The following is a 17290-nucleotide window of genomic DNA, read 5'->3' on the forward strand; positions in this document are numbered from 1 at the left end:
CAAAGAGGCAACCCATGGAATGGGAGAAGATATTCGCAAATGACACTTCAGGTGAAGAGCTGATATGTAAGATCTGTAAAGAACTCCTCAAACTCAACACATACGAAACAGAAATGACGTCAAAAAATGGGCAGAAGACATGAACAGACACTTCTCCAAAGAAGACATCCAAATGGTTAACAGATGCACAAATGACTAACAGACACATCAAAAAATGTTCATCATCATTAGTCATCAGGGAGATTCAAATCAAAACCACATTGAGATACCACCTTACACCAGTTAGAATGGCAAAATTAACAAGATAGTAAACAAGTGTTCGAGCGGATGTGGAAAAAGGGGAACCCTCTTACACTGTTGGTGAGAATGCAAATTGGTATAGCCAGTTTGGAAAACAGTGTGGAGATTTCCTTAAGAAATTAAATATAGAGCTACCTATGACCGTGCAATTGTACTACTGGGTATTTACTCCAAAGATACTGATGTAGTGAACAGAAGGGCCATCTGTACCCCAGTGTTCATAGCAGCAATGGCCACAATAGCCAAACTGTGGAAAGAACCAAGATGTCCTTCAACGGATGAATGGATAAAGAAGATGTGGTCCATATACGCAATGGAGTATTATGCCTCCATCAGAAAGGATGAATACCCAACTTTTCTATCAACATGGATGGGACTGGAAGAGATTATGCTGAGTGAAATAAGTCAAGCAGAGAGAGGCAAGCATCATACAGTTTCACTTACTTGTGGAGCATAAGGACTAACACAGAGTACATAGGGGGATGGAGAGGAGAAGTGAGTTGGGGGAAATTGGAGAGGGAGACAAACCAAGAGAGACCACATGGACGCTGAGAAACAAACTAAGGGTTTCGGAGGGGAAAGGAATGGGGGGTTGAGAGGGCCTGGTTGTGGGTGTTAAGGAGGGCACGTATTGCATGGAACACTGGGTGTGGTGCATAAACAATGAATCTTGGAACACTGAAAAAAATTTTAAAAATAGGGTTTAATGTTTAAATTGTTTTCAGCCTTTCGTGTTATTTCAGCATACTTTATTAACCAGTTTGCTTCTTCTTGAATTTCATTTATATGTCTTCAAATCCATAGAAAATTTAACAGGTGAATACATGACAGGTTGGCTTTGGGCTACAGTGTGTCCATGGATAGAACATAGACTGTGGAGTCAAATTTAAGCCCCTCCTCTATTTAAATTTATTAGCTGTTCTGTGCTGGGCAAGTTAACCTCACACTTAGTATCTTCAACTGTAAAAGTAAATGGTGTACTCATCTGATACCAATGAGGTGCTCAAGAAATAGAATGTTAAAAATATATAACATTGTTACAGTGTTCACTATATGACAGGCACTTTTCTAAGCACTTTTTTGGTATTCACTCAGAAATCCTCTTAAGAACTCTATGAAGTGATAATTATAATTATCTCTCTTTCATGGATAAGGAAGCTGAGGTCCAAGGAGGCTAAGTAACTCGTCCACAGTTATAAGCTAGTAAGTTCTCAATCCCACATTTGAACTTTCTGTCAGTCTGATTCCTAAGTCCAGACTCTTAACCAATATGCTAACTTGCCTTTTATAAATAGCATATTTTGCTATAAAAGTATTTGATTCTATTTGATCAAACTTTATTAGATCTTAGAGCCCACCAGGAATTTTAGATACACTTGAACCTTTTCTCTCAAACTTGTATGTATAAGTACTACATCAACATTGTAGCTTTCTGAGGGGACCATCAGATATTACTATCCCATACAGTTCAGTATCAGCACTGGAGATGGGAAGTGTCAGCTTTCAAGGAATTACTATAGGAAGATAGACATGTGAATGATGCTTGTATTATGTGATACCTGCAATTGTGAAACAGTGGAGCGTTATAATAGGCAGGTGTGTTGGGTCATATATACATGAAAAGAGACAGATGTTTTCTCTTGCTGGTAAACTCAGTTCAGGTTACCCTTTTTTTTTTTTTTTAAGATTTTATTTATTTATTTGACAGACAGAGATCATAAGTAGGCCGAGAGGCAGGCAGAGAGAGAGGGGGAAGCAGGCTCCCTGCTGAGCAGAGAGCCTGATACGGGGCTCCATCCCAGGACCCCGGGATCAGGACCCAAGCCGAAGGCAGAGGCTTTAACCCACTGAGTCACCCAGGCACCCCAGTTCAGCTTACTCTTAAAGGGTTTTTAAAGAATGAGATTCTGCCAGGTTAGAAATCTGCCCTGGTTGCTAATGTCAGTCTCTTTAATTTAAATAAAGAGTTCTAAAGAAATGGTTGGGAAATGGTGAAATGGTGGCCTGTGAAATCTTTTTGCTTCCAGTGCGACGACACGCGCAGGGTCGAGAGGGTAAGAGAATGGAGAAAGAATAAGACTCGTAAAGAAAGGAGGACAGGAGGGACACAGTGGATGATGTCCAAGCAGTGCCAATTTTATTCAAGGCTGTGAGGCATTATATAGCTAACAGAAACAATTATAAGGAAGTATCTATTTTCGGTTGATTGCTCATACACACGTAACATTCACATGAAACCCCTCAAGCTTTTACGAAGCCCATTTCCCAAGCGCTGGTAGCGGATCTTCTGACGCCAGTAACTTTTGTCTACTTAGCTAATCTTTAGCAATTCATGAGCTTACAATGGTGCAATTTATAATCCGTGCAAGTACAGGTAATCTTGTAACAGTTAAATGTACAACCCAGTTTTGCCTCTTAATACATGCAGGCAGTCACGTCAGCGAGTCTTAGGGTCCATAGCTCAGGCTCTTTCTCAAGCGCAACTCAGCTGATATTCAGGAGGCACAAGTCAGGGCCTGGTTTGATCCCTCGCCTCTAGCTGGGTCCATGGCTGCCTACATCTCCCCCTTTCTTTGTTTTTAGATCTAGGAAATACATTTGAGCCTTCATACAAAACCTATGCTGTCTTGCACGGATTTGTACAATGCACCAAATCAAAACGAAAGTAAACAAAATAAAAAGTCCAATGAACAGCCAGAATGAATATTTCAGCAAATTCCCGGGATTAAACCCATGCAGGCTACTAAAAATACGTGATACTACTTCAGCAGGACTAAGTCCAAATGAGACTGGCTGATGCTTGAAATACCCTTTTGCACGTCTGCTAAATCAAGGCTAATGTTGGTATGATATCATATCCCCTGAAGATGTCTTTTTACTCGGTCCCATGTAATATTATTTGTCTTTAACGGAGTTACACAGATATGTTGAAATCCTCCATGACAGACCAAGGACATTTGAGTTTTGAGGATAGACAATTGGCTTCCTCAATATTCTATCGCTTCTTCTAACACGTCTAAGCAGCTAAGAATTTTCTTATCAATATGTTCTTGTGTAGCTAAGGCATATGAGACAATTTTTGCAAAATTGTTTACATGTTCGACAGTATGAACACTTTGGGACAGAGCTACTGAGGCTACTGTAGCCGTAGCTATAAGGGCTACTAATGCAGCTATTCTAGCTATCAATAAGCCTAAAAAGCGCTTGATCCGTTTAAGTTGTAGCTACAGATATTATGATAATCATAATTAGCATACCATGGTCCTTTTACTTCTATAGGCAGTAGCATATATGGGGGTTGCATAGTTACAAACACCATTGTAGGACTAGTACTCGGTAAAGGCAATGTTACAGGTAAACAGTCAATACACAATTGTTACATCGGATGTTATACAACAAGTGTTCCCCTGAAAAGGAGGTTGAATTTATGGTTCCCGAACCTACTACTAATAAGAAAGGCCTTGGGACGCACACCCGTAAGGTTAAATTGATGTTCATAGTGGGGATGTAGCCATTCCTAGTTACTTGCACCCCAAGAGGTCCCATAGTAGCAACTAACTTCCATAGTTCTGAATGGAACATTCCTCCGGCCGTAGAGAAGATTCCGCCTGGGATAGTTACATTATGCATTGACAGATTAGGTGGAAAGGCGATATCTCGCAGAAGTTCTTCTCCAGTCTTCCTTGACCAATCCGTAATAGAGAAATGAGGAACGCCGTGAGGAGAAATGATGATAGGCCTTTTTTGGAGACAAGTCGTCCAAAGAGGGCCTGGGTAGGGATAATTCAACCACTGAGGGCAATAGGGGTAACCAGGAGGGCGCATACCTTTCTGAGGGACATTAGGAGTCTTATTTCCCCCGACTCCATAAACAATCCATTTTTCCACCCCTATCACAGGATTAGACCAATTAACCCCACTTACCATATCTCTTACAAGATAAGTAACTATATGGGACCTAGACTGCACTATCACACGTCCCTTGATGAGGTCATAGCCAGAAGAGGGCAGCTGGAAGCATATGGGTACTTGAGCTGCTAAGCCTGTCCAGTTAATAAAATGCTCTGCAGATTCTATACCATCAGCACTACTTTCCCCAAAATAACTAGTGCCATTAGTACACACCTGAGAAATGGGATCATCCCAAGTGATAGGCCTTATAGTGGGTGGATTAGGCAAATATGCCTAATAAACTGTGGCCTCTCTACGAGGGAGGCCAATCATAGCTAATGATGTTAATAATATAGTGATCAATGCTTCATTGGGTTGGGTTTGATTTGCTATTTCCAGGGCCTGGTTCAGGAGATCCCTTATCAGGCCCTGGTTGTAGGGGGGGAGATGTCTTCTCCTTCTCCATCTGCCTTGGCCGTTCAGCGTGAGGCGAGCCATCCTCTGGTGGAGAGGCAAGGATTCGGCACCACCTTTCTGGAAGCCAGTGCGGGGTATCTTCATCCTGAGGAAAAACACAAACAAAACCGCGTCCTCTGCGGAGGACAGGATCAGAACCCTTCCAAGTGCCCGTCAGGGGGTCTTTCCAGCTAGTATAAGGGAGAGGACAGAAATCTGGATGCCAAAAGCGTTCAGCTGCTGTGCGACCTATATCGTCAACATTCAAAAAATGTAAAACATAAAGAGTTAAATTTAAATGCATATGAGGAGAATATTTCACCGTTCCCTATAGTATCTCCCCCTCTTTTAATTTTTTGAGGTAAGATTTGAGGATTCCATTAACTCTTTTAACAATAGCTTGTCCTTGGGAATTATAAGGGATCCCCATTGAATGTGTAATTTGAAAAACTTGGTAGAATTTTTGAAAGGCCTTAGAAGCGTATGCAGAGTATTGTCCGTTTTAATGGCTTTAGGAGTTTCCATTTGGGAGAAGGTGGAAAAGAGGTGATTTTATACATTTACCCAAAAGCTTCTCCTGAGTGTGCAGTAGTGTGCACAAATCCTGAAAAGGTGTCTGAAGAGACATGTATATATTTTAAACGGCCAAAAGCGGGAAAAAGTGTTACATCCATTTGCCATAAGTGATTAGGCATCAATCCTCTAGGTTTTACCGAATATGTGGGTAATGGATAATGAATTGGACAGGCAGGACAGCTTTTGCCTATTTGATGAGTCTTTTCTCTGGTTATTTGAAACTGTCGGCGTAGGGCCGACACATTCTGATAAAATTTAGTGTGACTTTGTATAGTCATTTGTTTATTAGTGACATCAATTACATATGCATGAGTAATCGTATCCGCGATATCATTGCCTTTAGATAAAGGACCTGGTTATTTAGTATGGGCCCGCATATGGGAAATAAAGATCGGAGTTTGTCTTGATCTCAGAAGTTGCTGAATGTTAGAAAACAAATGATATAATTCCTCATCATTGGTAAGCATATAAAGCCTGTGGCAGAGAGGGGACTGCTCGCGCCACATAATGGCTGTCTGTGTATAGATTGCACGGTTCAGAATACATCTGCAGGGCTAATTGAACAGTTTTTAACTTAGTTCTTTGTACTGACTTAGTAGGGTAGTATCCTTGGTAAAAAGCCTCTGTATAAGGAGATTCCTTATAGATTTCTATATGTCCAGTTGTAACAAACTTGGCCTAATTATTTACATAAGTTTAGTAAGAACAGTGAGTGTGATCATATAGATATTTTAGAATCTGTTTTGCTAGAACTTTTTATAAGGAATCTGTAGGTTGAACTTTAGTAGCCTCTCCGGGCCAGAAGTTAAGGCATGTATTTGCCATCAGGCATGTCTGTAATACCTGTTGATTTGGGCGAATTTTTCTTTTTGGGGTTCCCAAAGTATCCTGTCAGGAAGTGATACTCTTTACTCACCTGGTGAGGCTACTGGGAACTCTGTAAGCAAGGTATCAGGCCAACAGTTTCAAAGGGCTTTATGGCTCCAGGTTTTATAAAGTCACCTTAGTTGTTTTTTTTTTTTTTTTTTTTTTTTTGGTGTCCTGTTACAAGGAGAACAAATTTTTATTGAACTTACGCAAATGATTGATTGCCATGAAAGAAAGAATACTTATTGAGACCTTTTGGTTTCAGAGGGTTCAGATAGAAAAGTTGAATGCTCTGATTTGTTTGCAAATAAATATTTTTACATTTTTGTAAGTCACAGATATCTTAAGAAAAAAAAAATATCCCTAGTCTGGAAGAGTAAACATTAGAGAACCAGCAATGTTTAAAATAAGACAAAACATTAAGAGACATAACACTATAATCTTTTAGTTTATTTAGTTCCATGTTACTAAATCTGGTGAATGCAGCTTTAGTTAGTTCTGGAAATTCTTACCCATTTCAGTTTTAGGATTTTCAAGTATATCAAATATCTGTATTTGTCCTGAAAGTCTCCCATATGAATTTCCTCTAAGACAGAATTTATAAGAGAATTAAAACAATTACAAATGACAAAAACTCAGAATAGGTATGGTTCAATTACCAGGTGATGACCTTATCAAAACATTAAAACTTTAGGAAATGTATAGAACTCTTAGAGTAGTTACAGCACTTACCCAAATGCAACCCAAGGTTTATTATTGGTTTAGCAGTATTTACTGAGTAATTTAGTATACCAAGGAAAAGCCTTATGAGTCAAAGAGATCTCATTTATAATTTAAATCTTGTCGACAATTGCTAAAACCTTAGAAAGTTTTAAAACACATGCCTAAATATGATTAGGGATGTTAAACACCTGATAAAACAGAACATAGAAACTGGGTTTTCTGGGCAGGCAAAGAGAAAACCATAACAGATCAATTAACCTTAGAAAACTTTGTCCTTTTTAAACAGAGAGAAAACCAGCTTTTCTATACCAGTGTCTTGTCTTTTTTATTATTATTAAGCATACAGTCTTAAGATAGTGGGTTTACTGGGTTTCCCTCCCATCGTGAATGATGTCGCAGACAAAGGGAGGGGGATCTTTTAGATGCTGTCCTGTTTGCATCCCTCGTAGGAACTTAGGAGTGTCTTAGCTAAGGTCTGTCCATATAAGCCCCGGACCAGGCTACTCCGTGGAGAAGATGACCGTTATGTCATATGACGCCCCACGAGACTCAGGGTGCAGCCCACTCAGACTCCGTAGCCGAGGCAGTGGAGCCGGACAGACACAGTCACACAGTCAGGCACTCTTCAGATTTAGCAGGCTGGATACCCCCACTCTGGGTATTCCTGGCTAATGGGAGGTGATCAGTCTCCCCTTTCATTCTTTAGGAATAAGAGTGAGTTTCTATGGTTACAGGCAATGGGGGATGGTAATGGGGTGTTTTTGCAGTTCCTCAAGGTCAGGCTGCTTTCCTAATCTCTCAAGGCCAAATGGTCCTTTCACTTGGAAGCATAATCTATGTGGAGGTATGTTAGGAGAGTGCTAAATCACCTTGGGGGCTGTTTTTCTTTCTTTTTTATTTAAACAGGATCAAGCATCTGGTCTTTTTCTCCTTTTCTGAAGGTTTCCCTTCATAAACCTTCTACAACCTTTTTTTTTTTTTTTTTTTTTTTGCATTCAGGTTTTGTCCCAAGCCATTTTTTTTAAAACAACCATCTTATTTAGGACAAAATTATTTTTTATCTTTCATAAAATATATTTCCATTTTTTTAAATATTTCTTACATATTATTTAGTTTTCCATAGAGTTGCTTTTTTTATTTGTATCAGTCTTACAGTTAGCAGAATTTTGTACTCTTAGAAACACCTTAATCTCTAGTGAAGACTAAGTATTAACCAATTGTGAACTGTTACAATAGAATTTTTTAGATGGCAAATTTATGAATCAGTTAAGTGTAAAACATGTTTACCAACAGATTTAATTTATTTTTTTTCTGTAAGAAATCAAAAGTACAAACCTATGTTTAGTAATTAATGATTTAGCATTTTATCCTGTTTGGTTAAGACCTAGATGTCCATAATTTAATTCCAGTTGTCATCCAACCAAAACTTTAAACTTTTAGGTTACTAAAGATTTTGAAAGCTATCTCAGCAATTACCCATTAAAACATTGAGACAGACAATTAACCATCAGTTTAGTCATTTCTTTGCTAATAGATTTTAACAAATAACACGAGCTTATTTGACCTTCAGTGAACTTTGACAGAATAAAAGCTTCACATTTACTGCTGTAATTTCAAAGACACGTCTATCTTAATTAAACCAACAAATTTAACTTAGTTCCAATACTGATTTACGTTCCACCTGGGCCCACTCCACTTGGAATGGGGGAGGGGTTAGGCAGGGAAACTTCCCCGAAACTGCTTGGGAATATTCCTTCCAGTCTCTGTCTCGAGTTAGACTAACCCCAGTTGGCTCCAGTTATAGCCATTAACATGGGAAATGAGTGAAGGAGAAGCCCCCCATGTCTATTAGGAGGAACAGAGAGAGAGAAAGTCAGAGTCCCCTTTGCTATGCATCCAAATTTACAGTTCCTTCCTTTGGGAACCATGGGCACAATTCTGAAACTATATAGAAAACTTGCTGCAAGGCCTTTTTAGAGACCTTGGACCCTTTCTGCTTCATAAGGGCCTGCAAAGCGGTCATAAAGAAGACCATTTCCGTAGACTGCGACTGCCCCATATTATTGTACTCCTTTTGTGACCCTTAGAGTCCGGGCTCCTCTTACCTGAATACCGGCAACCACTTACCTAAAAACTTGAGTTCCTCTTGTACATGCTCAGGTCCCTGTTCGGGCGCCACTTGTCGTGGCCGGTGCGACAACACGAGCAGGGTCGAGAGGGTAAGAGAATGGAGAAAGAATAAGACTCGTAAAGAAAGGAGGACAGGAGGGACACAGTGGATGATGTCCAAGCAGTGCCAATTTTATTCAAGGCTGTGAGGCATTATATAGCTAACAGAAACAATTATAAGGAAGTATCTATTTTCGGTTGATTGCTCATACACACGTAACATTCACATGAAACCCCTCAAGCTTTTACGAAGCCCATTTCCCAAGCGCTGGTAGCGGATCTTCTGACGCCAGTAACTTTTGTCTACTTAGCTAATCTTTAACTAGCAATTCATGAGCTTACAATGGTGCAATTTATAATCCGTGCAAGTACAGGTAATCTTGTAACAGTTAAATGTACAACCCAGTTTTGCCTCTTAATACATGCAGGCAGTCACGTCAGCGAGTCTTAGGGTCCATAGCTCAGGCTCTTTCTCAAGCGCAACTCAGCTGATATTCAGGAGGCACGAGTCAGGGCCTGGTTTGATCCTTCACCTCTAGCTGGGTCCGTGGCTGCCTATAAAATCTGAAACAAGAAGAAGAAACCTAGTTCCCATTCACTAAAGATACAAGTATAGGAAAACTGAGATCGTTTTCTGATTTTTTTTGTACCAGTGAAGGCAGTGCAGAGTTGATGTGCTTTTACAGCTGGCACGTAAGTATTTGACATCTTTAAATGCGGGCATATGTACTTCCATGATAAAATGTCTTCTTTCTAAAAAATATTTTCTTGTTGGTAGCCTACTATACTTACACTCTTTATAATACCTAGCCACTGACAATTGTTGGGCATTCGTTATTGCTATGAAATGCAAACTTTGTGAGTTAAATTGCACAGGTGTACCTTTATAGATCCATAACTATGTTGATTTTCAATACAAGTAAATATGTATGATTCATCCTACAACAGGCTGAGCAGAGAGCGTATCCGGGAATTGCAGCAGCAGATTGAGGACCTCCAGAAGTCTTTACAAGAGCAAGGCTCCAAGGCTGAAGGAGAAAGTGTAAGTGACTTAAGCATTGTGATAATTTGCTGTGTGTGGACTCTCCGCCATGGGTCCTGATGCCCAAATTAGTCCTGTATTTGAAAGTCCTACCCTTATCTTTGGGGGTGCCCTTGAATACCGTATATATCTGCATAAAGATGCAGTGATTTTGCCAACTTGGAACCTGTACGTTAATCGTACGTCTTGGAAGGTGATTTCTATCTGTCTTACTTCAACAGCTACACCTTAATTCATAGGAATTCCTGATTGAGAGCATGCTGCAAGCGAGGTCTTCACAGCTCTTTTCTCAGGCTTGAGAAAAGGCCTAGTAAGTGTAGTCAGCGGTCAGAATTGAGGAAAACTTAACAGGAAGGAGAGGGTAAGACAATGATTTCTACTAAAGAGCATTGGAGAAGTGGATCACACCAACCTCCAGAGGACAGAAACCTTAATGCAGTTTTGAAGACTTCAGTAATTCCTTATTTCTTCCCTCCTTGCATGCGGGCTTAGGGCCTTGCCATTTCTAATGGGCTTAGATGGCAAACATTCTAGGAGGCAGATGAGAGGGCTCAGCAGAGATTGAACAGCCCAAATCTGAGTATAGCTAGCAGTGTGTCTGTAGTTGGATCTCTGTGTGCAATGGGGGAAAAGAAGTAAGAGTGGAGGGAGGAAGGCATTTAACAGCAAAAAGATAGGGCTCAGTGTACGCAGACAGAATGTGAGGTGGTTGTACCTGTGTTGACGGGGGAGATGGTTATGAAGAGTAGGTGAAGAGATGAGGGAGAAGACTGAAAGGGTTGTGTTTCCTCTCTGTCTTTTATATGCTTTATATGATTTTCTCTTTTTTCCCCGGGGGCTTGGAAAATAGAAATCGTCTCATGCATGGCGGCATCTCGTATGTGCATATATACGGTATTGTAACCTCTCTAATACAAATATTTTTCTAAGCCACACTAGGGAATACTTTTAAAATGGGATCTATTTTGGGGGAGTACATTTTTGGATTGCAGAATTTTTAAAAGATTTTATGTTTCTCTTTTTAAAAGGTATTAGTGTCTGAGTTATATTTCAGATTATATATTTTAAACCCTTCATTTATCTAGTCAGTAGAGGATCTTGAACCAGTATTGCAATTTAAAGTCCTCCTTTTTAAAGAGGAAGTTTTATGTTTTAAATTTTATTTTTTAACAAAATTTACTTCATTTTGATGTTAATATTAAAGTGCTTATATATGTAATGATAAAGCTGTATTATAAAGATAATTATTTAAGTCTATTCATTAAAGGCCTAAAATCTTAAAATTTATGTTTTAAATAATGATTTTTAAGTGTTTGATACTCCTCAGTATATCACATTCAGCTTGCATTTGCTATTTTTCTTTCAAGTTTAAATTTTATTTTCATGGTATTGAAATATGAAGAAATAGGAAGCATTTTTCTTTTTACTATTGTACTCATCCTTCTTTCATCCTAACCTCCTTTCCTTTCCCTTTGAAGTCAATAATACCTAAAATTTTATGTTTTTACAAGTATGTTATTAGAAATACAAATTTTTAAAACATTTATAATTTTAAGTAATATACTTCAAAAGGAAGTAAAGAGATTTTGATGTCTGGAAAATTTATCTTTGTCACAATAGATATCTTACAGCAACTTTTTTTAATTTTTATAGTCCAGCAAACTAAAGCAGAAGTTGGAAGCTCATATGTAAGTAAAACTGATATTTCATTTCAAATATGAAAGGGGAAGGGTTTTAAAAACTTCTAACGTTAGTGTCCTTTTCTGATTTCATTTATAAGAAAAATCCCCTGATGGCAATGAACGGTTCATTACTGCCACCAAGAAGCGAAAAGAACAATGTTCTAAAATGTTCAGCCTGCCTGCCAGTGATCCCAGATCCTACATTTTTCAATCATTAATGTCATTTGAAGAGTTTACAAAGCAGACAACTGTCACAACTTGACTATGTGATGTGGGATGTTTAACCAGTAAAATATTTCCTTTGACTTTCTTAGGAAGCAAGGATGGCAAGGGGAAAAAATTAACATTTTTAGCACCTATCATGTGCCAGGCAGCTTACCTTCTCACAGTAACCCCTATAATATTTGGCAGGTATTACTCCCATTTCCCAGGTGAGGAGATTCAGGATCAGAAAGTGATATGCCCACACTCCACAGATATGTGGCAGAGATCAGTTTTCATTCTTAGGTCTGTTTGCTTCCAAAACTCCATGCTCTTTCCACTACTTAGGGAAAAACTAACTGAGGTCCAGGAAGAATTACAGAAGAAACAGGAACTCATTGAAGATCTTCAGCCAGATGTAAACCAGAACGGTAGGTATTTGTAAAAACCTGGATCAGACTACGTCTAAGGACTTGCCCTCTTTAGTTGAAGGATGCAAGAACTGTGTACTGGTTTCTGGACACTCCATAAATACATACATTGCAAAGAAGAACCATGATAATTTTCTAGTGATTTAAGTAATCAATAAATGATCCAATCTTAAAGCAAAAAAAAAAAAATCTAATAAAACGAACTGATTGATATATAGGAGTATCAAACATTGTAAAATATAGTAGAATTAATACTATGGAAATATAAATAAAATAATGTATAATCAAATTAAAATAACCTTTAAACATTGTGTAGAAGGGATGCTTTATTTTCTAATGATGTTTGTGATTACATTGTAAAGTGTGTTTGCTCATCGAAACACTGGAGACAAAGTTGAAAAATAGCTAGATAAAGCAGATTATAGATATTTTTTAAGAAAGAATAATACGAACTAATCAAGAATGTATTGGTTGTAGTTCAAAAGTTTTAGATAAGAATTCCTTACAAAGAAGAAATAAACATTTCTCTTTTAAGTTCTCTTATCAGTCTTTAGAAAAAATATGATAGAATTTTTGTGTGAAAAGGGAGTGTTTTAAATCGGTCATGTTTCATTTCCTTTTCAATAACAGCACAAAAGATCAGTGAACTTGAAGCTGCTCTTCAGAAGAAAGATGAAGATATGAAAGCGATGGAGGAGAGATATAAAATGTACTTGGAGAAAGCAAGAAATGTGAGTGACTAATCTTTTGGAGCCCAAATCTTCTGACCCATTTTCTTCTTAGCCAGTCCTGTCTGTGGGACTGTTCCTCCTGTCTCTGGGTCCCATCACTTTGTTCCCTCCCAGCCGCCTTGCGGGTCTCACTCATGCTCACTCTCACTCATGAGCATCAGGTAAAAGAAACATGGGGCTTTATTGGGACAGTTTCAGCAGGGACTAGAGTGACCTCATTAGGGGAGATGACTGTTAAGAAGTATGGAGGCGTTAGCTCTTAAAGTGAAAGTTTGCCTTTTGTGAAAATTTAGCTCTTCGGACTCGTTTAAAGTTTTAGTCTTCAATCTAGATGCGACAGTTAAGCACTATTCAGTTGATGTTTACCAGACTTAATATTTTTTGCCTTATTTCAAACTTAAATATCTGTAAGTACTGTTCTCATAAAATCTTCTATTCCATGAATACTGGATATTTTCCTAATTAATTGTAAGTATTCTCTCTTAGAGAATGCTAATATATTTTTTCTAGTTATTGAATAAAAGGATTATATGATGAAGCTTTACAATGTTGCTAGTATTTTTGTTCTTTTTATGTTTAAGCTTTATAAGTTGTATATCGTAACTGCATCAATAGCTAAACCTCACTACCTAAAGGTAGAAGTTACTTCTTGATCACAGGAAGCCCATTGTTCAGTGGGGGAGGGGCTCTGCTCTGTGCAATCTGCCAGAACCCCCAGCTGACAGAGGCTTTGCCTCCTTGAACATGGCGTTCCCAAGCTCACTGGAGATAGTCCAGCTGGTAGATTAGGGAGGCCAGCCTTGACTGCACTGGAGGAGACTCATGACGGGGCAGGTCTGGGAGCCGTGAACCACTTTCACCCTCATTTCAGTGGGTAGAATGCAGGCACCCAGCTCCACCCACCTAGAGAGCCCTGCTACACGTATGCAGTCAGGTGCTGCCACCATCCTGTTTCTCTCAACTGCAAAAGTGTAAATGCTCTTAGTCACAAGCAGTGTCTTTGTAGTGTGTCTTTGTAGTTAAATTATGATTTAAACTCTGCTTTTATAATGTGACCTCTATGAGGGCAGATACCAAGTCTCCTACATCCCCACTGTCCCCTACAGTGCCTCCCATATTTGGCACTCAGCAAATTGCTTTGAACGACCTGCAAGAATGTTTAACATACTACCTTTTAGTCTTTTTCCTTTACCTCTATAAATATAGGTGAAATCTTCCTAAGTCTTTAGATCATTTTAAATCTTTGTCAATAGATTTGTAATTACATCATACCGATGCTCTTGTTATTGGAAATTTGTTTGTTCCTGATGTACACCTGATATTTCTGAGTTAATTTTTTGTTATACTGCTGGCTACATAGTTTGGTTGAGTCTCTGAATAACATTCTGACTGAATGTCTTTTACCTAGCTTTTAGTAATTTCCATAAATGTGATTGAGCCACCCTCTGGTTTGCAGATAAAATCACCAATTTCCATTATATTGATCCTTATGTATTGAATTACATTTAACTAGGTAATGGTAGTAGAAAAGATTGTTTCTATGAAATTTTTTGATACTTTGTACAATCAGTAAGTTCCCATATAATTATCAAATTCATCTTAATTAAAAAAATACTCAACATTATAAATATGGAAAGTGTTATTTCAAGACCTTAATGCTCAAAGCTTAATAACACTAAATTACTGTCTGAGTACCAAGACTTGGAGAAAGGAAATTTTATTTTGGGAGAGGGATCTTTCCATTTTTGTACTGAAGTTGGATAACCATCGGACCTTTATGGAATGCTATTTATGTTTTTCAAATTTAATTGCCAAATAAGCCATAGTTAGTACCTGGATAATTTTACTTTCTGGATATTTTACCACTTTATTTACAGAGATACTATAGATGATGATACTATATTTCAGTACTTTATAAGATAAAGTAAATGTAAAATATAAATTTTTTTCTTTAAACAGGTAATAAAAACTTTAGATCCCAAATTAAATCCAGCATCAGCTGAAATAATGCTACTTAGAAAGCAGTTGGCAGAGAAAGAGAGAAGAATTGAGATTCTAGAGGTAAAATTTTCATATTAACACATTTCTTTTGAATTATCCTGTGTAACCCTGGTGATTAATTGCCGTCACATATCTGCTGTAAATGATCAAGTCTCACAAGAGGTTGGTTGAGGTCAGAAGTTAGAGATGTCATGTTTTAGCACTCTGTGTTTATTAGAGTCTCGCTAGCCCGTGAGATTGGTCTCTGCAAGTGTATGTACTCTGCTGCTTTGTATCTCTCTTCCCCACAACAGCCAATTGTATGGATATCCCTTAGTGTCTAGTAGAGTTCTGCTATATTAGCTCCTTTTAAAATTATACAGATTAGAGTTCATTCAGAAAATATGAAAGAAAGAAGGGAGGAAGGGAAAGGAAAAGGACCAAACTCACCTTTTAAAAAAGGTACTGTACTCAGTTAACCAGATTTTCTTTTTCTTTTCTTCTCCCTGTTCCTTGAACACTTGAACCTAAGTAGCTCTTTAGCTGCAATTCCTAGGGGAAGAAAGTGCTCACAGAATCCAGTAAGCCCTTGCACTAAAGTGGCAGTATTGGTTATTAATCATGCACAGCTGTGGTAGTGATGACATCTTTACATTAATTAGCTGAGTCTTTTAAGTTTTAAAAGTTATTTTTGTGCTAATGATGATATCATTTTTACTAGCTGGGTTACGTACTTCAGTCTGGAATTGTATGTTCGTAGATTTTATGATTAGGCATGTTGTAGTTTCCTTTGCAAAATGTTTTCTATCATATATATTATAGCATGATGCTCGTGATACAGAAAGCATACAAGAAATGGGGGAGGCACATGAGCATCTTGCTGTAGGAACATTGATGGTTTAGTTTATAGCTTTTTATGAGTCAGTTGTATCAAGTGCTCAGTGAAATTACAATATTTGCTATATTCGAGGAATTAAGACATGGATGTCAAGGGTAGTATGCAAACATGGCCACAAGCAGTCTAGTATACAGATCACCAAGAATGAAGAGAGAAAAATTTGTGTTAAGCTTTATAGGGATTTTAAAGGATTTTCTGGGATATGTTCTACTATATCCCCTCTCTCCTTCATTTTCACTCCTCCATAGGTGCAGCTCTGTTTTGTCATTTAAGCCAGTTGCTACTTTCTTTTCTAGAGGTAGGGACAGTAGCATGAGAATCATCAGTTTCTTCTTGTTGTTGAACATCTGTTCTCCCAGCAAAATTTCTGAAATAAATATTTCCTAGTCATGGTCTTACTCTTTTCTTAAGGGCATTGTGTGTGCATTCTTCATGATTCTGTTCAGATTTTGACTGCTTTATGCCGCACAGTGCATTTTTTAAATTCTAAATGAGCACAGTGAAAAATGATTCCATTTTTGGTAGTTTCATTTTATTTCTGGGATCTTGATAGTCCTTGTTTCTTTTTCTAGAGTGAATGTAAAGTAGCAAAATTCCGTGATTATGAAGAAAAACTCATTGTTTCTGCCTGGTACAATAAGGTGAGTTGACATGCAGCCAGTGATTGGATGTTGTGTTTATCAAACATTTTGACCATGAACCATAGGAGGAATACATTTTATACCAAAGATCAGTACCTGTACATGTTTACATATATAACTGAAGAGAATTTACCCTGACTGTGTACCTTATACTCCAGTATCTCCTGTCACATTCTCTCTTTTTTTTTTTTTTTAACATTAGTCATACTTAAAATTGTATATTTTAGTTTGATGTTTTTGGTTGATTTTGACCTTCTCAGAATCACTAAATTGATTTTGTAACTCATCAGCTTTTAATTGATACACATGAAGCACACATACAACAGTTCATAAATATTTCAAAAATTGTCTTATTTGAGTGAAAATATTTAATTTGTGCTTCATATGGGTTTCTCTAGAAGTAGGAATATCTGTGCAATGCAAAATTAAGTGTGTCTAGTACTCAACATTTATTTTAACATCCTGAAAAGCCTCTGTATCTTTCACTTTTTTTTTTTTAAGATTTTATTTATTTATTTGATAGGCAGAGATCACAAGGAGGGAGAGAGGTAGGCAGAGGGAGAGGAAGGGAAGCAGGCTCCCTGCTGAGCAGAGAGCCTGATGTGGGGCTTGATCCCAGGACCCTGAGATCATGACCTGAACCAAAGGCAGAGGCTTTAACCCACTGAGCCACCCAGGTGCCCCTCACTGTTTGTTTGTTTT

At 38.1% G+C, this 17290-nt stretch overlaps 1 protein-coding gene across 1 annotated transcript in view; it reads left to right on the forward strand.

Annotated features, from left to right (window-relative positions):
* HOOK1 (hook microtubule tethering protein 1) overlaps window positions 1-17290 on the forward strand; it is a 50872-nt gene that overhangs the window by 31855 nt on the left and 1727 nt on the right. Inside the window, exons 10-16 of the mRNA XM_032839774.1 lie at window positions 8974-9032; window positions 9897-10024; window positions 11678-11712; window positions 12256-12338; window positions 12969-13069; window positions 15029-15130; window positions 16520-16588. Coding sequence (XP_032695665.1) covers window positions 8974-9032; window positions 9897-10024; window positions 11678-11712; window positions 12256-12338; window positions 12969-13069; window positions 15029-15130; window positions 16520-16588 — 577 coding nt within the window. The remainder of the gene's footprint in view (window positions 1-8973; window positions 9033-9896; window positions 10025-11677; window positions 11713-12255; window positions 12339-12968; window positions 13070-15028; window positions 15131-16519; window positions 16589-17290) is intronic.

Source organism: Lontra canadensis, unplaced genomic scaffold, assembly GCF_010015895.1.
Source record: "Lontra canadensis isolate GAN:19392208 unplaced genomic scaffold, GSC_riverotter_1.0 scaffold109, whole genome shotgun sequence".
Lineage (NCBI taxonomy): Eukaryota > Metazoa > Chordata > Mammalia > Carnivora > Mustelidae > Lontra > Lontra canadensis.